At 46.3% G+C, this 21,625-nt stretch overlaps 1 protein-coding gene across 2 annotated transcripts; it reads right to left on the reverse strand.

The window, feature by feature from the left end:
* Positions 1-2: 2 nt before the first annotated feature.
* Positions 3-17,406, reverse strand: EFHC1 (EF-hand domain containing 1). 2 transcript variants are annotated; one of them, XM_021549739.4, is made up of 11 exons: positions 17,245-17,406; positions 13,002-13,223; positions 11,092-11,379; positions 9,239-9,388; positions 7,991-8,183; positions 7,545-7,765; positions 6,721-6,861; positions 5,368-5,581; positions 4,882-5,029; positions 3,876-4,077; positions 3-1,732 (listed from the first exon to the last, which is right to left on the reverse strand). In XM_021549739.4, the coding sequence occupies exons 1-11, from the start codon at positions 17,371-17,373 to the stop codon at positions 1,607-1,609; spliced, it is 2,034 nt and encodes a 677-aa protein (XP_021405414.2). In that variant the 5' UTR covers positions 17,374-17,406; the 3' UTR covers positions 3-1,606. The 2 variants fall into 2 exon arrangements, with proteins under 2 accessions (XP_021405414.2, XP_085430540.1); XM_085574414.1 differs by lacking the exon at positions 13,002-13,223.
* Positions 17,407-21,625: the final 4,219 nt, after the last annotated feature.

The following is a 21,625-nucleotide window of genomic DNA, read 5'->3' on the forward strand; positions in this document are numbered from 1 at the left end:
GTGCTGTTTCCACTGATGCTTTATTATTGCTGAGCTGTACATGTGGCATGGACACCATCCACTATCCCAGGTTGCTCCAAGCCCCATCCAGTCTGGCCTTGAACACTTCCAGGGATTCAGGGGAAACCACAGCTTCTCTGGGCAGCCTGTGCCAGAGCCTTGCCACCCTCAAAGGGAAGCATTTTTTCCCCAATATTCAATCTAAATCTGTCTTTCAGTTTAAAGCCATTCCCCCTTATCCTGTCACCCTAAGCCCTTGCAGCTGGGATTCATTTTCCCACCTTTCCCATGTCCACAGCAAGGGCAGCTGCTCCAGAGTTCATTATTCATGGCTGCTTTCATCAGAGGGAGTGGAGGATAAGGGTATTTGTAGGAGATGATTTATCTGATGTGGTTTAGGCGCATATTTTTGGTGAGCTATATTGTATATTTTGTGCAGCTGGCCCCAGGCACACGACACCACTTGGCTGAGGGTTAGGTTACATTTTCTTAGCCTATGCAGAAAATAGTTTCTGACATTCTACAGCTCAAGTAATTTCATCTGTAAGTTTTTGGTCTCTTGGAATCTAAGGTGGACCAGAGATCCCTGGAATGATCCTTAGTCAGGGTGAGCAGCAGCACACAACAGGCCCAGAAGGGAAGAGCAGTGACCTTTGCAAACAAGGGGAGACAGGAGGGAGCTGTCACATAGAGACTCTCAGCTGAGGGGAAGTGGGAATCTGTGGCACAAAAGCTGATTTAAAGCAGCATTTTGTTCCAAAGAGCTTTGTTCTCTGTGTATGTGACAGCTGCCTTTTCTGTGTGCTCCATGGCAACACCTGGCAGGTGTCACTTGGGGTGAGAAGGCTCCTGGGGAGATGAGTAATGGAGCACAAGTGTCATAACTATTGCCATGCCAACTGCCCATGTTCCCTTTTCCTTGGAGACCTGTCTGGTGAGATGACAGGTGGATAAGGTGGGTTTAGATGGGATCTCAGTCCTAAAACCATTCTTGAACTTGTTAAAAAACGCAGAGCTGCTTGTCAGCAGATTTGTGTCCAGACTCCCCCAAGTTTAGTTACCTCCAGATAACTAAACCCACCCTCATCACCCTATTTTGAGTAAACCCGGAAGAACACCCAGAAGGAAACCCACAATTTGTGGGTTTCCCCCCTCGCCCTTACTTTAATCCTTAGCTATTCCAGCCATTCTATGTAAAACAGACTGTTTGATACGTTTATAGCAACTGCAGTTTTACTGCAATTTTAATAACAAACTGGCAGTCTTCACTACTTGAAGGTGAAAGGCCCATCCGAGAGAAACCTGGAGTGGTTTTCACTCCAGGCTCCAGAGACCTTTAGCTCTCTAAAGTACTGCACTAAAACGTTGACAAAACAACAGAAGAACCTGACTTTGGTTCCCAGAATTATTTTTTTTCTCCTCTTAAGTTTCATTTCAACATCCAGCAGTTACGAGGTTGAGTTTGGGGGTAGCAAAAGGGCAGGGAGAGGTTAGGAAGGAAAAAAGTTAACATGAGGGTGCAATCAGCTGGGTCTGTAAAAGGGGGAGGGAGAAAGTGAAGCAAGGTGGGGAAAAACCAGAGCATCCTTTTTGAAGTACAACATATTCAAGTCAGCTGAGAATTCAACTGCTGACACTGTCCTTCAGCTTCTGGGAAGAGATCAGTAGGGAAGGCTCGAAGGAAGTCACGGTAGTTTACCTTGTCTTCATCACAGGAACAGTAGTCAATCAGCTGTGGAGACAAAACACACAGCAAACACCATAAAGAGTTGGAAAAAGCTCTTGGAAAACTGGGGTTGTTTTTAGGGGAAAGTGCCCAGAGTTCTCCTTGTGGGACAGAGCAGGAGATGTTATTCCCCTGTGTGAATGTCCCCATCCTGGTAGTCCTGAATCCCAGGTAAACTTGGAATCATAGAACCATTAAGGATGTAAAGACCTACCTAAAGATAATTTAGTCCAACCTTTAGATCATCAAGTTCAATCATTTAAGGATTGAACTTGATGATCTAAAGGTTGGACTTGATGATCTAAAGGTTCAAGTCCAACCGTGAATGCCTATAGATGACACTATCTATGCAAGGAGAAGAGTTAAAAGTGTTTGAGTTTAATCCTGATTTCCTTCTGGGCCTCGCCAGTGAGGCAAGAGAGCCACAAAAATACAGAGCATGACCACAGACTTGAGATGGGCCAGAGGAAATCCTGCACGCATCCCTGCCAAAAGTGGAGAGGGGCAGTGTATGTGAACAGTCACTGTTCCCTGGTGTCACTTTGGTGTGTGCACATGGCATAAAGGGGAGACACAGATAACTGAGCTTGGTGACAGCCCCACTAATGAGCCAGTTCTGGTGTCTGTTCCTGACCCTGCATTGTGTTACAGAGCCACAGCCTTTGTGTGCTTCAGGGGAAGAAAGAAGGCTTTTGTTTCTTTAATTGCATAACTAATCTGCTTCTGACACCCAGTGAGATGGAAAAGGTCTAATATCACAATTTCTTGAAAGGATTCTTCTTCCCCTTGTCGCCTGGAGACAGATTCTCTGGGGTTTGCTTCTGTGACTGACAGCTGTGCTCTTCTCCAGGCAGTGAACTCTCTGCCATATGTTTAATTTATAGCCCTGCCACACTTCCCAGGGCTCTGGGAACACTGGGATTAAGATTTCAGGGGAGGAGATGGATGTTTTTAGTGCACAGATCCTAGACTGGGGCTCAAACGTGGGAGTTTAGCTTCAGTTGTCACAGGTTCTCCACATAATTTTAGGAATGTTACTTCTCTCCCACTCTCAGAGCGGAGCAGGGACTGTTACCACACTGTAAATTCCTCAGGGCAGGGTGAGCTCAGATGAACTCTGGTACAGCAAAGCCCTGGGTGCTTGTTAGGGCCTTAATTCATCCTACATTCAGAGACACAAATCCCCTGCCCATGCACCTTTCTAACCACTGTGATGCTCACAGTTGACTGCTTTGGAAAAGTTTTTATTTTAGCAGGGGAAATAACTCCTTCTGGTTTCTAGATTTCTCTAAAGTCTGACCCCCCCTTTATTGGCCACTAATCTACTGCCTATCCCATGATGCTGAGGAAACATCCTTGCCAGTCATATTCTTCCTCCATCCTCACTGGAGGAAATTTTCCCTCAGTTTCCCTCACATTTTTTTCTTTTCAGACTGTGATCTGTTTGCTGCTCATAGTGCCTAGCAAGTGTTAGCCAGGGCCTTATATAATAGTAGTAGTAGTGGTAATAATAATAACAATAATAATAATAATAACAATAACAATAATAATAATAATAATAATAATAATAATAATAATAATAATAATAATAGTAATAATAGCTATTATTGTTGTTATTATTATTATATATTATTAAATTATTATAATTAAAAATACTTAATTCTTAGATCTTCAGTTTAGTTGCTGTTGAATCCAGAATGTCTCTTAAGATTTCCTAAGGCACATTCTTTGAATACCTCAGTGTCACCTCTACTTAATCCCAGCTGTGCTTAAGCCATCACAGACACTCCAAGCTCTTCAGGATCTCTGCCATGATTCCTGGTCTCTATCATGATACATGACCTCTTCTAGTCATCCAAGACCTGAACCAGCAGGAATTTTCACACATGACAGTACAGCCAAACATGGGAGGCAACCTGGATAACATTTTTTCCCTTTTCCTTAGAGGACAGCAATTATTATCTCCTCTAAGACACAGGCTCAGTCCAATAGTCCAGGAGTTTTTCTAAACTGGAGCTCTCTTGCCCTGTTCTTGAATTTGTTCCCCTTTGAAGGCTAGAGCAGTTGGTTAGGGTTGGTTTTTAGAAGAGATCTTTTGGAAGAGCCATAGGAGGGGAATTCCACATGCACAGCACCCCTTCCATCTGACCTTTTTAAGAAGAATGGTGCTGGTTGGCACATTGAACCTGTCACAAACAGTTAAAAATCTTGCTTTATCCAGGAATCCAGAGCCCTCCTTGTCAAAATGATGAAATGCCTCATGAAACTCCCTGGTGTTGAAGGGCTCTTGGAGTTGCAGTTCTTTCTGAACCTCCACAATTAAATCATCCAGGTCCTTCTTGGGAAAGCCACTGCAGAAGAAAAAAATAATAGGATTCATGTAAAAACTCATTTTGGCAGCCTTGCTGGGACACTTCAGTAAAAAAAGAGCACTTCCCTGTGTGCTCCACAGTGTCAGAAACTGTGTGAAACTTGAGTTCCAGCCAGAGCCATGAGATAACTGCCTCCAAACCATGTTCTGAGGTAACAGAGTTGTTACTGAGTCACACAAACTGGGTCCAGACAACTAAAAGGAGGATGTGGTCTAGGCTCTGATGGACTGATAAGCAAAAAGGAATAAATGCCCTAAAAAGGACTCCCCCCACCACCTGCTGAGCCTGCAACCATCAAGCAGCTCAAGTTGGCAGCATTTCTTACAGTGAAGTGATGTTTTTTTGGGAAAAGACGTGTCCCCCATCTGAAAATTATGTTCCCCCAAGGTGAAAGTGTTTAAGTGTTTCTTGGAGCAACCTGGGATAGTGGAAGGTGTCCCTACCCATGGCAGGGGTTGGACTGAGCTGATCTTTAAGGTCCTTCCAACCCAAGCCATTTTGTGGTTCTGTGATTTTGGCTGGAAGCCCAAACACTTCTTGAACTCAGGCTTGGTGCTGTGACCACTTCTCTGTCTCTGCTGCTGAGACAGATCTGCCTCAGAAGGTTTTGGGGCTGGCAGCAGCCACAATATTTTACTGTACACACCTCACACCATTTGAATGTGCCCAAACACAGCCTCCTGGAGCATCAGAACCACCAGCAGAGCAGGAGGATGCTGAAAATGCCCTTAGCTGTCAACCTTAGTCTCATTTAGCCCCATCACCCCATTATTTGTAGCCTACCTGCTGGCAGTCTCCACTACCACCTTCCGTGGGAGGAAATGATCCCTTATGGATTGCACTGTTGCTGCAGGGAAACTCTCTGCATTTCTCTCCAAGTAATTAAGCACATATTCATCAGCATCAGTGATAATAAACCTGTGGCCAAACACTAGGGAAGAAACATTAAAGAAGTAGTGTTACCTGTGGTTTAGCATGGGTTAAAGTCATTTCATCATCCAGGAGGGAGCAGGATTTCTCTCCTGTGGCTGGGCTCAGCTTTGAGCCATCTCTGCTATTTGTTTCATTTCTTAAAGTAAGAATAATTTCACTGATTGAAATGCGCAAACATTGACAGTTGTATCAATGTACACCAGCTACTGATCTGGAAACTCAAATGTGACGAGACCCAGAAGCAGCAGATCTTTCAAGTGAAGGAAGTGATATGCACTGTCCATGCAATAAATGACATATCAGAGCAGAGTATTGTAAATCCAGGCTGGATTTTACCTTCAATTGTAGAACCGATGGTGAAGTCAGAGGGCTCGTAGTATATGGGATTCTCTGGAGTAGACCCTGGCTTGGTGACTTTGGTTCTTTTTAAGTATTTGCCTCCAAGGATGCCAGAGTTTCTGACTGGAGGTTCATAGATGCTGATTGTGTCATCAGCGAGGAAATAAGAGAGGATGAAACGACGATTTTTGTCCTCAGGCACTGGTGATTCCTAGAGGAAAGGTAGCAGGTTTGGAGCAGAGCATTTGAACCAGGTTTTCCTTGCCTGGGGTGCTTAGGAGCACCTAGTAACCCACTCATAAGCACCTAGAGCTTTTTTACAGCTGACTAAACAAAGCAATGATGTGCTGACATAGCATAACAAAGCACTTAGGATCTGAATTTCAAAGGTTACTTGCTTTATTTAAACCACTGAAGCAGAATCTGGGTTGAAGTTACCAAGTATATTCAGTGTTTCCACAGCCTGAGTAATCCAAGAGAAATCCTTTCTCTATCCTATATGGAATGATTCATCCCAGAGAGGCTGTAAAATTTAGTTTTAAATTACATTTTTTCATTATGCTGAGTGCCTGAGAGAGTCTGGTGCTGTTTTAGCCCTTAGTCACAGGAAGTCACTCCCCTGACACACCAGTGGATTTACTTGCTTAGCTTAAAGCTAAGTGGATCTTAACTCCTCAGCTGTGACCTTTAGGGAACTCCTGCACAATAGGGAAAAGAAACCAGCCCTTATCCACCCGGAGTGTTTGGAGAGGGCAGGCACAAGGCAGCACAGGAAATGCCATCGCTGCTGCTGGATGTGCCAGAGGCTCCTTGCATAAACCAGCTGTAAAGCTGGCACAAAGGCCAGAGCCTGGGTGCTGTTGTGGGTGGAAAACACCATTCTCATGGATTTTCCAGCTTCTACACCGGCATTGGCTGCTCTGCTAGGACAGCTCCTTGTTGGCTGCTGCATTCAGGACTAGCCAGGAGAAGGACAGGGGCTGGAGCCAGCAGCAGAGACATCAAGCACTGTCTGGTGGCAGTGGAGGCAGGCAGGCAGAGGCACAGTGCCCAGCGCAGGCTGCTTCAGCCAGGGCCATCTGTCATGTAGCAGTGGCAGAGGGAGTTTTCCCATAAATGGCTGTGGGCTTGTAGCAGGTCTGGTTTGTACTTTCTGGCCTAATTATTTTTCTTCTAGTTTTGTGAGCTGCCAATTGTCACAGCAAGCACACAATAACCCCATGGCATGCCCCAGGGGCACTCATTTTGGCTCTTTTCCCACTGGCACAAAGAAGAGTTTGCCAACAGCCTTGTCTGGGCAGGCTGCTCCTCCCATCCTCCTGGCACTATTCCACCAAGGAAAACACTTACCAGGGCCACCTGGTACCGCAGGACCTTGAGATTGTTCTCCAGCATCTTAATGATATCTTTCCGTGGAGGCTTTGGAAACAGACTAAGGCAGTTCTGGAGAGAGTCTTCAGGGATACCAAAACCATTATAGGGAGGAATTACCTGCATCCAGAGGAGATATCAACTATAAACAGTTGCAACTAAGAACAAGATAAAGTTTACAAGACTTAGCAAAGCCCATCATATTTGGAAGGAAATATTCTGCCACCAGGTAGCAAGAGCTGTGGCATCCTGCCTAGTAGAGATGGTTGATACCAGCCTGGCCATGTGCTGTATTTAATGAAAATATAAGAGGATTAAGTAAATCTGAAACTCAGAAAGCCATGTAATTTCTCTAATTTAAGAGGTTATGGCTATATTAAAGAATCATAGAATGATTTGGGTTGAAAAGGATCTTAAAATCATCTAGTTCCAACTAAACCTTCCCATGCACAGGAACTCAGCCATCAAATGGTTACACTGGTAGCCTAATCCACATCACGCCTGTGGTCTAAGCACAACTCCAAACAATTTCTGGGCTCAGTTTGGGAGGTAACAAGGGCTATGACCATCCCCAGTAGGCAGTTTGGACTTGGCAACACTGTTTTGAAGAGTGAGGGAGAGTTCAGTAGTATGAGTGCAGCCAGGCTTTAATTTTTATACAGACTATGACGATTCTTGCCTTGTCATTTTTTTTCTTTTAGCTGAACTTGTTTTCTACAGGTTCTTACTAAGCTGAACCTCTACTATAAGCTTACACCAACTGCTTCCTTTCCTCCCTTCTTTTGAGAAATTGTTTGCAGTACCTGTGGAACTTTTTCAAGTGGTTTCTTATTTACATCCACTGGCTGGAAGTCTGTGATGCCATATTTTGAACGATAGAAGTCCTGAGTGAACTTGTCACAATCATAGATTAAGAAGGTGCGTCCAAGGAGGGTGACAGTTTTGCCAATAGCAAAATCTTTGGGTGAGTACCACTCTTGTACCTCATGGTCAGTGATCTCCAGCACACAGCTTGGGAAGTTCTCTAAGCAGAAGGAAAAACAAATTAATCAGGGAGATTTTAACATTTACTAATGAAAATGGATATAAAAAGCAAGGCATGAAAATAACTACAGAGAGATGCTGGCACTGCTGTCCTGCCACTGTTTCCCAAAAGATAAAGAATTTAGTGATCATTTGAAGAACTTTTTTTTACAATGAAATAATGACACTTTAGCGCAGATGGATTGGTGAACCAATCTAAACTTACTGTTCTTGTCCACAAATATTTTGGGCAAGCGCTGGCGCCTCATCAGTACCGGGAATGGGTCTCTCCCATCATTTCTCTTGTGGACTTCCCGAACCTCCACTGTGTCATCTGCCAAGAAGTAATGGATGATGCAGGGATGGTGATCACCAAAGGCACAGTTGGTGTCATCCCATATGGCATAGAAGCGAAGCACCTGGGGTAGAGAAAAAAAAAAGCAAACAAACATGGATCAGAATAATCTTTTGGTGCCCCAGAAATCAAACTCATCACTCTGAGATGCTCAAGAGTTCCCCAAGGTTCAGCTCCTGAAGAGAGAGGAGAGACACAGGGAGAATTTAGCCAGAACAAGAGGCATGTGTGTTTGTCTGAAATTGTCTGCTCTGGCACCTGGCATCAATATTTTGGGGGGAGGAGAGGAGTGGATGCAGCAAGACCATTCCTCATAGAACTGCATCTGGCTGCTAAATTCCAGAAGCAGGTGGCTTATCTCATCCCAACAGAAAGCAAGAGAGTAATGGATGATATTGAGCACAGGCTCTGCAATCCAAAGAGGAGCTGTTTACAAGGCATAAAGCCCAGAAAAAAGCATAAAAGGTTTTGTTTCTCACTAAAGCCGAGAAAGGGGCAAATCTGGAGTCTGTTCAGCAGACTGAGACAATTTAGAATGAGTGAGATTGCACACACTCACAAGACCTGGGTTTCAATAGCACATATTCACTGTAATCACTGAATCTTTTAGGCTGGAAGATCATTGAGCCCAACCTCTGAATGACCCCCACCCTGTCACCCTCCCCAGAGCACTGGGTGCCATTTCCAGTCGCTTCTTGGACACCTCCAGGAATGGGGACTCCACCACCTCCCCGGGCACCCTGTTTCAATGTCTAACCACCCCTTCTGAGAAGAAATTTTTCCAAATTCAATCTAAACCTCCCTTTGCACAACTTGAGGCCATCTCCAGTCCTCTCTCTGGGTGCCTGGGAGAAGATACTGATCCCCACCTGGCTGTCTCCTCCTATCAGAAGCTGTGCAGAGCCAGAAGGTCCCCCCTGAGCTCCTTTTCTCCAAACTGAGTTCCTTTCCCAGCTCCCTCAGCCACTCCTGGTGCTCCAGCCCCTCCCCTGCACACACTCCAGACCTTGAACATCTTTCCTAAAGTGAAGGGCCCAGACCAGAACCAGAACTGGAGATGCCTCACCAGTGTGATGTGGCTAATTATACAATAATTGGGGTAATCCCCAGCTCTCTCACCTTTGTGTCATAGGTCAGGAACTGCCTGAAGGGGTCGGGACCTGTGGGCACGATGCGTTTTTGCACCGGCGTCCGACGCTGTTCTGTGTAAGGATCCGAAACCAGCTCCTCTGGAGGGTTCACTACAATTCCTTGGCTCTCCAGGAACACCTAGGAAGGTCATCTGAGGTGTTAGTGCTGCCAGGAGTTCTGAAGGTAAGAGGTGACTAGAGGTTACAGGAGAGCTGGGATGAGTGAGGTCAGAATTCTGCAATTCACAGAGAATTCTACAGCAGCAGCAAAATACAACAGGTGACAAATACATTTGTTTAAGCTGCTTCTTATCTTTGCTTACCCTGTAATTAATCAGAGCAGTTCTGTCCTGAACATCCTAACTCAGATTTCACTTGAGCACAGTTTTCCTTGGCTTTAGGGCTTTAAATGGAAGATAACTGTCAGTTGGTCTCTTTTATGTAAATGGAAAATATTAAATTGCTGTATAAACACAGATGCAGTTAACCTGAGTTTGCAATAATTTAGAGCTGTGTCAGCTAGTTAGAAGAAGCTAGTGTCACCCACACTAAGCACATCATGACCCTTCAGGCACGAGGATATGTGTCACTGGCAGCTTCATTCCATCTTTCAGGAGTACTTTTCCCACAGAAGGAGTGTAATTTGCTTGTTTTTAAAGGAATTTTTTGCTTACCTTGGATCATGAACAAAATCCAAGGTGTTACTTGTGGACGTGGATCAGTCACCCAAAACAATCTCTGAAGTCAAGGGACTTGTTCCCTTTCTGGCTTTGGGAAGTGGTCCATGAAAATATTCAGCCCAGGAAGCACCTATGCAAACATCTCCCACAGGAATAAGAGATCCCCCTGGAGACTCACAAGGCAAGTTCACACTTTCAGGCTCACTATTTCCTGGTCTAGAAGATGTCAGTAAATGATAATACACTATTGGCCATGAGGTGTAGACCCACATAGCTCATTCCATGTTTTCCATCAATATTAACATGAGGACCAGCTCTTTATTTGATGTGGACTGACTTGAACAGTCACCCAGTTCCAGCAGAGCTGGCCCCACAGCCCTGTTTATACCAATGTATTATACATGCTTGGGAACATTTCTGGGCACTGAGGCAAACTGACAAGGAAAAGCCTGGACCTAAACTCTCCCAGCCTCCAGGACAGGTTGACTAGCATGTTCACCTATTGGGAATGGCCCCTGGAGCAGTCTAACTTCTGGCCTGGAAGAATAATAGCTGACCAGGGCTGAGATTTTACTGGGGACAAACTGGAAGGATACCAGTATACTGGTAATTTTTATTTCTTATTATTGGATCATTATTATCTCATTTACTGGTACAGAAATAGCCAGAAATAGAAAAGCAGGCAATGAGTAAGCTTTCTTAGAAAGGTCAGTTTGTACCATGGATCATGGCTTGGCTGTGGATGTGTGCAGAATTACTGCTTGTATTCCTTTCAACTGCTCCTAACAGAGGAATATTAAATCAGAAAAGAGTCCGGATCACTAATTTCCCTCTCAAGTAAACACAATGTTTCATCTGCACTCCAAGCAGTAAAACTGCCCAGACAGAAATTTAGAATTTGTATTGTAAAGAGAAGTCCTAAGGACAAAGGATGGACTCCCAGCAGCCCAGGGACTAAAACCCCGAGCACCTTACTTGCCCTCTGCAGATGTCATACCTTGAAGTCCTCTTTGGCCCGAAAAAAGAAATCTACACAAAAAGCAGAATGAAAGACTGAGAGCACCCATGTCACAGAAGCTACAGATGCAAACTGCTGCACTCTAACAGGTAATTAAACCCCTGCAGCTCCGAGGAGTCTCTGCCAGTGCTCTCTACCACCCACCTTGGTGAAGGAGTCGCAGTTGACCAGGCGGTAGGTGCGGCCGTATATGGTGAGGTCAATGCCCAGGTTCAGATCCTTCCAGTGGTAATAATCCCCGTGCTCATTCTTGGGCACCCTGTGGCGCCTCATGAGTTTGCCTTGGAGCAGACCTGAGTTCTTCACCTTGGGCTCGATGATGCACATGCTGTCATCTTCCAGGTAGTAATAGAGGCCCACCTGGCGGATCCGGTAATGCTCCTCTGCAGAGATAGCAACTTCCTCCATGAAGTAGGCATCGAACTTCAAAACCTGCCCAAGGCACAATATAGCAAAGGGAGAGACAAAGAAACAGTTTGAACACTGTGATTAGTCTATCAAGGCCAAGAATTTATTTGTAATTTGCTTTAGTGGTGTAAAATTACTTGATTAGATTCTAAAAATCTTCAAAAAAAACAGTGGCCTAATCTGTGAGTGACAGTAGAAGCACCAGGAGAGTGTTTTTATTTTAATTTGGTGTGCCTGACACAAGTGTAAAAATACAGCCTTTTCCCTGCTTCTTGATCACGTGCTGTTTCACCTACTGCCAGGTGCTTGGCTGCTGGCAGTAATCTACTTTACTGACACACACAGCTCTTTATTTTTCAGCTTTACAGTCCTGATTTAGAGAAGTTATCCACAGATTTAAGGAAAGAGTTCAACCACATCTGAGGATTTTAAAATCAGAAAGGGGTCATAATTTTAAGGCCAGTCTGGAGTGGCTCTGAGCAACCTGGGATAGTGGAAGATATCCCTACCCATGGCAGAGAGGCTGGAACAAGATGATCTTTAAGGTCCCTTTCCTTGATCTGAAGTCTCATCTATTCAGCACTGACAGCAAAAACTGATTTGTGCTGGGGAAACAAGGAAATTAATCAGCCAGGCTCTCTGCTTGGCAAAAGTTGGAGGAATATTCCCTCCAAGATCATTCAATGCCCTTAAGATGGTGCAGGTGGCCAATCAGGCCTTGCATACCCAGCCTACATCAGCCCAGAGCCCTGGATAATTAAGAGATGATAAAGCCAGCAAGTTCCTATCAGTCAGCAAAGTGCCCCACAAGGGATTGTGACATCCCCAGCAGCACTGTGGCTCCTGCTGCTACTGTGGCTTGAAGGAAGGGGCAGAGAAGGATCTGACAGATTAAACAGCAACATTTACATTGCTCTGAAGGAACAGCCTCGGCAATTAACAGAGCACATCTGTTCCCCAGCCTGTGTCACAGCCAGGCTGAGGGCTGGCTGGCTGCAGGCTGCTCTGGCAGGGCTGGCAGCATCTGCAGCCTGCACGTGTGAGCTTCCGAGCCCTGCGGCTCCCACTGCAGCAGCTGCTCCATCCATGGCTGTGGGTTGCAGCTTGGGCCATTGGCACACTGAAAACCAAGGGTCAGCTCAGGACTGCTCTGAGCAGACACAGAGCCAGCACCCAGTCCGATATGATGACCAAAGGGAAGCGCTAATGGAGCAGTTCAGGTTGTGACATGCTGTGGTGACCAACACAAGCAGGAATAGACAGACCACAGTCAAACAGGCTACCAGGGTTCCCACTGCAGACTGACTTTTCCAATTAAAGCTCAGTTACAACCTCAGTATAGTTTTGGAAACACAGAACCCCAGGCTGTGGCTTTAAGCTGGAGCTTTCCAGAGCTAATCAAGCCTCTTTTCCAACATCTGCTGGAAATGCTCAAGTGTAACTTGCAGGGAATGTCTTACATCGTTTACGTTATTATAATCCTCCTCCCAAGCAAAAAAAAGCCTCTTTCAGTCTGGGATTCAGCTGTCTCTGACTAAGGGCTCTGGCATCTGAAAACTGCTGTATGCAGTCCCGTGAACCCTGGAGCTGACTGTTTATGTCTCCGAATTTGGCCAGTGATATTCCTGGAATCAGCTTCTTTATACCTTTTTGTCATAAGCCACGAATGCTGGAATGAAGCGGGAAGGTGCAGGCCTCTTGACTTGCCCATAGGTCAGTGTGGCTCCCTTGGTGCATAAATCATCTAATTCATCTTGAGAGAGCTGATTTGCAAAGAGTGTGTCCCCACCAACCCCCTCTCTTGGCAGCCGGAAAAAGGCATATCCATTTTTGAAGTCCAGTGTCTGGCACCGATGAAAAGATGTTTTCTGTTGGAAGGAAATCCAGCTATCAAAATACTGCATGAATTTAGCAGATATAGCTACTGGAAGCACGAAAAAACCCAATAAGAGAGTGCAATATCAAGAATGTCTCACCCCACACACATCCCCAGTATTTTATTATAAACAACCACAGCAGTAATTTATAATCAAATTTTGTACTTAGAGGGAAAAAAACAGTGGAAAAAACAGTGAGTGGTGGATGTGCAAAGCAGAAGAGTTAACTCAGATGCTTGCACTGCCACAGGCTCTGGAAGAACTTAAATCACTGAATTTCCTGACTGCCACCAGAGTTAGTGCCTAGAACAGTGTGTCAGCACTTTATCTGCCCTGGTATTTATCTCACCAGCTCTTTGTTCCCTACCCTATTTGTCAGCAGTACAGAGCACCATGAGACCTCACTCAGTTATTGCTGTATGGTGCTCCCTTCACTGTTGTGCACCCTCTGTGTATTCCACTGTTATTTATTTTCTTAACCCTCCCCGGCATGATACATTATGAAATGTAAAAAAGCACATTAGTTGTTCCATCACCTCTCTACATAGTCATAGACTCATAGAACAGCCTGGGTTGGAAGGGACATAAAAGATTATCCAGTTCCACACTCTGCCATGGGCAGGGACACCTTCCACTATCCCAGGTTGCTCCAAACCCAAACCCTCTCCAACCTGACCTTAGACACTGGCAGGGATGAAGCAGCCGCCGTTTCTCTGGGCAACCTGTGCCACGCCTCACCACCCTTTTTGTAAAAAAACTTCTTCCTTGTATCTAATCTCAATTAAGCCTCTTTGAGTTTAAAACCATCATTCCTTGTCCTACTGCTACAGACCCTGCTAAAAAGTTTGTCCCATCTTTCATGAAGCCCCTTTAGGCACTGGAAGAGGCTCTGAGCTCTCCCTGGATCCTTCTCTTCTCCAGGTGAACACCCCCAGATCTCCCAGCATGGCTCCAGAGCAGAGGGGCTCCAGCCCTTGGAACAGCTCTGTGGCTTCCTCTGGACTCTCTCCAGCAATTCCATGGCCTGTTTATGCCGAGGACACCAGATCTGGAGGCAGCTCTGCAAATGGGGAGTCTCACCTGAGTGGGGCAGAGGGGCAGAATCCCCCCCTCCCCTGCTGCCCACCGGGGGAATCAGCCCAGCACATGGTGGGGGCTTCTGGCTCTCGACCTCTCATCCATCAGCAGCTCCAAGTCCTTCTCCCAGGGCTGTGCACAGGAGCTGATCTGTCAGTCAGTCTTGTTCTTCACCACTGAAGAGCAGGGTCAGACTCGAGTGACACCAAACTGCTCCACTTGCTGCACACTCTGGCACACGTGGTACCTCACCTGCACTCCGAGAGCCTTCCTGGTCCCACTGGACACTCAACTCTTAAAGCTCCAGAGAAAACAGGGGAAATTATGAGTCCCTGATAATAAAACCTCTTGACTTTTGCCAAGTAAAACAGAGTTGTAAGCATGTCTTGTGCTGAGAGAACGAGCTCCAGCTCCTTTTCCAGTTGCAGTCAGTCCGACCTTAGGCATGCAAACTGCTTCTTCTCCACCCCCTTCCTCGCCTCTCATGGTTAAGCCTCTTATCTTATTTATACCTTCAGGCCCCACTTGAATTCCACATAATTCCCCATTTTCTCTTTAAACTGCTACTATAGATCTTGCAAAGGAGAGAGCAGTGAGGAAAACAGGTGAAAACAAGATTTGTCTGAAGATGTTTTAGCAGAACATCTTATAAACTGCCACAGAACTGCCACTTCCTTCTCTTAAATAAATACCAAGGGAAAGCTGTGGGGAAAATATTCAAGGAAAACCAGGAAGTTTGTCTTTAATTTGAGCAATATCAGTGTTTGTTAGAAGTGTGCAGGCTTTTAAGAGCCCACATTTGCCTAAAGAAAGCACCTCGTTGGTTCATAAGGCTCCTGAGTGGACAAGCTCTTCCAAAGTGAGCCTGTATGCCAGATAACATCTTCCAGGATCAGGTAACTAATGAAAGTTTAAAAGGGAAAACCCAGAATGTAAATTCCTAATCTCAGTTGTTGCCAGTGTTTATCTGAAGAAATTCCACTAAATTAAGTCCTTCTTTTTGCCAAGTCTGTAACACTTGACACAAACACCATTCCCTCTCCCAGTGTCTGTTTCCCTGTCCAGTGAGCACTAAGCTGTAACACCACTTTACTTGAACACAGAGGTTTCCTTCAGAACTTCTCGGCATTCACTATGAAACCAAGTATTGTTATGCCAGTTTTATGGACTGGAAAACTGCAGATTTCCAAGATGTTAGAAATTACTTCAAGGAAATATTAGTATCTGAGAATAATTCTGAGACAACCTTTATTGCTGGATGGCTATTTGTTATGAGTAATTTACTCTATTTACTATTGGAGGACTCAGTTGTCACTGATTTTAGGCCAAGTTGGATGGGCTTGCAGCAATCTGGTTTGTGGAAGGTGTCCCTGCTCATGGCAGAGGGTTGGAACAAGATGATCTTTAAGGTCCCTTCCAACCCAAACCATTCCATGATTCTGTGACAATGAATTTTCATATACAAAGCTGGATGCAGCCAGGAATGTTTTCTGTTAAAGATACTCTCCAGGAAGGCTGTAAATTCCTGGTTAAGCCCAAACCAGGCATGAAACAACTCATTTTTGTTTTGGGGGGCATTTTTTTAGCATATCAAAGAAATAAATGGAAGCATCAGTTCTCTGTAGAAGTACCACTTCCTCAAGAGGATATTGGGAGGATTTGGGTTATCAGGTCCTGGACCATTGGATGGGGAAAAGGAGAGGTTGCTTCCTTTTTTAGTATCGGCTGCAGAGGATGAGGATGAGGATGAGACTGCTTCTTCCAGGGAACCTGGGAACAGCTGAGAGTGTGTAATTTCCTGGGGATGATCCTGGAAGCAGTGATGACACCAGTTCTGTGGTGGGATACCAGTTCTCTCATCAGGTTATCAGGTTCCAGACCTGCACTGCCAAGGATTCAGTTCTCCAGGCAACACCAGGAGAGCAGTTTTGGAAGTATCAGAGCTTTGGAAGATGTTCATTGCCAATGAGACTGGTGACTTCAAGGTGTATCTATGTAATAGACAAATTATGTCCAAGACATAATCATATTGGGATGATCTAGGGGATTAATTCATGTGGAGGAATGCTCAAGGTTTGATCAATATTGGTTCTCCTGGGTATATCCATCTTAGGAGGTATCAGGTGAATTTAAGGAACTTGGTTCAGGACAGTATCAGAATCAGTATCAGTTCAGAGAACTTTGGGAAAACTCAGATGGTTCAGAGAAACAGCAGCTTTTCCTGAGGGAATCAGATTTCAAGATTGTAAAGCGAGTTTGGGGATTTCCCCTGGGGTATGTTATGAACTGTGGGGGAATTATTGGATAGATTCAAGGGAATTGAATATCTAAAGGGGTGAGTTTGCAGACAGCAGAATTGGTTTTGGTGTCCAAAGGAACTCCAGGAGAGCTGGAGAGGGACTTCAGACAAGGCGTGGAGGGACAGGACAAGGGGCAATGGCTTCCCACTGCCAACAGGGTAGGGATAGATGGGATATTGGGAAGGATTTGTTCCATGTGAGGGTGTCAAGTCCCTGGCACAGGGTTCCCAGAGAAGCTGTGGCTGCCCCTGGATCACTGGAAGTGTCCAAGGTCAGGTTGGACAGGGCTTGGAGCAACCTGGGATAGTGGAAGGTGTCCCTGCCCATGGCAGGGGGTGGAATGGGATGATCTTTACGGTCTTCTAACCCAAACCATTCTGTGATTCTATGAATATCATTGAGTTTAGGAGTCCCAAGCCTTCTGTGGATTTTGAGCAAAGTCTGAGGGAATACCAGATTCCCAGAGAGCGTCACCAGGGGATACCAGGTACCACCTGAAGCAGGTGCAGGGAGGTGCAGAAGCCCGTTTCTGAGGTCACCCCTCAGGGGGCACACACAAGGCCAGCCCACCTTGATCCGGGAGGCCTCCCGTGGGAAGCGGGCACAGCGGGGGTACAGTGGGCGGGCGCGCTCACCGTGGGGTCCTTGATGGCGCAGCCGGGGAGGAAGGGCAGCCCAGGCCCGGGCCCGATCGGGGGCCCTGTCCCTGTCCCCGGCCGTATCCCCGGCCCCGGCCCCAGCTCCGGCTCCGGCCCCGAGCTCATGGCGGCGGCGGCGGCGGCGCTCCGGGCCCGGCCTGGCCCACGCGTCTCCACGGCAACCGCCCCGCGCCCAGTGCGCATGCGCAGCGCCCTTCGCGCCTCCGCGTCTCCCCGCGCCTGCGCAGTGAGTGCCAAGGGCGCGCGGTCGCCGTGGCAACGGGGAGGGCTCTGAGGGGCCGAACCGCCCCCCCCACCCGTGAGGGGAGTTCGGCCCCGGAGCGGGGAAAAAAGACGTGGAAAGCGTTCATTCTGTTTTATTAGGGAGTTTCCCCTCACAGCCCCTCATAGTCCACTCGTATCCCACTCACAGACTTGCATATCCCCCTCGTGGCCCCTCATAAACCCCTCACATTAAAACATTTTGCGGGTGGTGGCACCTGGACTGCTTCTTTTGGGGGAGTTTTCCCTGCCGTGTGCAGTGTGCAGGGTAACGATCAGCTCTGAAGGGACAAATCCATACCTGGAGAGATTGAAATATTTTAACAGGAGTGATTGTGCCAGTTTATGATGTATATATACATGTATTAAAATGTATATAGTTGTGAAATAGTGTATTTTTCATATGTAGCACTGATGTAATTCCTCTCTTTCAAATGTGATTTTTATCTCTGGAGGAAGGGGCTAAAAGAAGCATCAAGGATACCATCAAGGAAAAGGTGGATGTGCAAAACTTGACTCCTAAATGTAAGAGAGAAAACAGCTAAATCCATCACCATGGGAAACAGAAATTATCTGCTGCATTTAGAAGTTGTGGATTCCCCAAAAGACGTGGATTCCTCACCCCTGGATGCATTCAGAGCCAGGCTGGACAGGATTTGAGAGAAACCTGGTCTAGTGGAAGGTGACCCTGCCCATGGCAAGAGGGTTGGAATGAGATTATTCTGAATGTCCCTTCCAACCCAAACCTTCTGGGATTCCATGAAAAAGAAGGTTTTTGTGCATCTTTGCTTTTTTCTCTTTATCACCACTACACCAGGCAAGCCAGGCTGTGATTCAAGGGCAGGTGGCAGATCCAAGGGTTTTCTAAGCAGAAGTTAAGCGGGGAGAATTGCAGCCAGACTGTCTGCCTAAGCATGGTGTGGGAGAGAGAAAAAAGCCAGACGTGGGAGATAAAGAATGAGGCTGATGAGCTTAGAAAGGAAAATAATGAACTGAAGGCCAAGCAGGGCTTGAAGAGTTGAATCTGGAGGACAGCAAAGCTGTTGGTGTGATGATGGCTGACTTAGACCCAGGAGCAGGACCCTGATCAAGCCCTCTGATTTTTCAAGCTTCAATATCCAGGCAGCATTTAACAGGGAACAGGGCCTGTCTCAGAGAAGGAAATTCACCTATGTGTGCCAAGGATCATCCCCAAGGACAATAACTGCAAATCGGTGACAAGGCTGTGTGGCAGAGTGGCTGGTGCACACCCTGTAAAGATGACAGGCTAGGCATGTTCAGCCTGGAGAAAAAAAGGCTCTGGGAAGTCCTTGGGAGTCCTTTCCAGTGCCTAAAGGGGCTCTGAGAGAGCCAAAAAGGGATTACTTAAAAGGGTATGCAGTGACAGGACAAGGAGCAGTGTTTTTAAACTGCCAGAGTGCAGGTTTAGATGGGACATTGGGAAGGAATTAATCCCTGTGAGGGTGGGGGAGGCCCTGGTACAAGTTGCCCAGACAATCTGTGGCTGCACCATCCCTGCAAATGTCCAAGGCCAGGTTGAGCAACCTGGTTTAATGGAAGGTGTCCCAGCTCATGGCAGGAGTTGGGAATGAGATGGTCTCTAATGGTCCTTCCAACCCAAACCATTCTGAGATTCCACAGAAGAAAGCAAAAGAAAAGCCATAGCATAAGCTGGTGTTTAGGAATTGTGACTGTAAAGTGGGAGAGAGGAGAAATGAGGAATTAAAGTGAAGATCTAGATTAAGCTTTATCCTTGACAACTTCTGTACAGACAAGTCTGACTTGCCAAGGTCAAGATGAGCCTTTTCAGCTTCCCACATCCCTGCTATCTACTCATGAAAGGCAAAAGGAATTATTTATCGAGCTCTGGCAGTGGAGGACACAGATGGAGACAACTCGCCCTCTGGTGGGTGAAGACATAACCTGCAGAAACCTTGGTCTGCGTGGTATATTAAGAAATAATAATTAAAATTACTGGGTTATTGGAAGGAAAAATAGAAGGCATTCTAGAGGTTTTAAGTTCTGAAATACAGATAAAATTGATGAATTATGTATGTGATCACACACAACCCTCCCAGATAAAGTTGATGAGTTCAGGATCTGGAGTGATATGACAGAAAGGGATCAGAAAATCAACAAAACACCATGATGGAGAAATCCCTAAAACTGGGATCCCTAAATCTGGGATGTCAGTGTGCTGGGGTGTCTCTCTGGAGTGTGTGTGGAGAACACCAGCATTGTGAGGACTGGGCATGACCAGGCAAAGATCTGGGTGCATCTGCAGGGCCGTGATCTGGTTGGGATCAGGAAGGTGTGGTGGGATGGCTCCCACGACCCAAGTGTTACAATGGAGGGATACAGACAAGCCAAAAAGGTGAGGAGGAGCTGCCCTTTAGTGAGAGAATAGCTGGAGTGCCTGGAATTCTGTGTGGATGATGAGCCAACGGAGAGCTTATGGGGAAAGGGTTCAAGCGATAACCAGTTTGGGTGAGGTTGTACTGGGCCAGTTGCCTCTTTGCAGGCCCTACTCCTCATGGGGGACTTCAGCCACCTGATACCTGCTGGGAGGACAAGTTAAGAGGATTAAGAGGGATGGAGCATCTCCCCTTAGAGGAAATGCCAAGAGAATTGGGATTGCTCATCCTGGAGAAGAGAAGGCTTTGGGGTAACCTAACTGCAGTCTTCCAGTACCTGAAAGAAGCCTAAAGGAAAGATGGAGAGGGACTATTTATAAAAACATGTAGTGACAGGACAAATGGGAATGGCTTCAAAATGAAGCCAGAGAGTAGATTTAGATTGGATATTAGGAAGAAATTATTTAGTATGGAGTTGGTAAGGCCCTGGCACTGGTTGTCTAGGGAGGCTTTGGATGCCTTATCCATGGAAACATTCAAGGTCAAGCTGGATGGAGCCCTGAGAAATCTGGTTTAGTGGAAGGTGTCCCTCACCATGGCAGGGGGTTGGAATGAGTTGATCTTTAAGGTCTCTTCCAACCCAAACCCTTCTATGATTCTGTGATTCCCAGCCCAGGAGGTTTCTAGAATGGATGCTGGTAACTCCCTCCTCCAAGTGAGGGAGGAGCCGACAAGGAAAGGTGCTTTGCTGGACATCAGACTCACCAGCCATGGTCTGCTGGAAATGTGGGGGTCAAAAGTAGAGCTGGCTGGCATAGTTCAGGATCCTGAAGGAAGGGAGGAGGGTGAACATCAAACACTAGACTCCACACTCTGGCCTCTTCAAAGGACTCTATCTGCTTGGTAGAGTGCCTTGGGATAAGAAGGCCTGGGAAGAATCATCTCCAAGCTCAAGAACAGTCCATTCCAATGAGCAGGAAGCTGGGCAGAAATGCCAGTAGGCCTGCATGGATAAACAGGGAGCTCCTGGAAAAACTCAAAACACAGAAGTAGTAGAGAGAAGGTGAAAACAAGGATACAGATGGAAAAGAATACAGACATTATCTGAATGTGCAGGCATGAGGAAAGGCAAAGTCCAACTGGAATCTGATCAGGAATATTAAAGACAACCAGAAGGGTGTCTATAGGGTGACAAAAAGGAGAGTAGGGCAAATGTTGTGAGGGCAAATGTTGTGGGCCCATTGCTCAGTAAGATAGAGCTGGCTACAGAGAAGATGGAAAAGCCTTCTTCACCTCAGTGTTTACCAGCAAGATCAGCCTTCAGGAATCCCTGGTCCCTGAGAGCAGGGGGAAGGGCTGGAGCAAGGAATCTGTACCTTGGTGGAAGAGGATCAGGTCAGCCAATATTTAAAGGATTTTATAGGTGTATATAAATCCCTGAAGGGAGGGTGAAAAGTGGACTGAGCAAGGCTCTGTGTTGGGTCCCAGGACCAGAGGGCACAGGCACACATTGGAATACAGGAGATTCCTCTGAACATCAGGAAACACATTTTTAAAGTGAGGGTGGCTGAGCACTGGCACAGGTTGCCCAGAGAAGTGATCACCATCTTTTTGGAGATATTCAGAATTCATCTGGACATGGACCTGGGCAACCAGCTCTGAGTGGCCCTGCTTGAGCTGAGGGTTGGACCATATGGCCCCCAGAAATCTTTTCCAAACTCAACCCTTCTGTGATTGTGGAT

The sequence above is a fragment of the Lonchura striata genome, chromosome 3 (genome assembly GCF_050655825.1).
Source record: "Lonchura striata isolate lonStrDom1 chromosome 3, ASM5065582v1, whole genome shotgun sequence".
In the NCBI taxonomy this organism is placed as follows: Eukaryota; Metazoa; Chordata; class Aves; order Passeriformes; family Estrildidae; genus Lonchura; species Lonchura striata.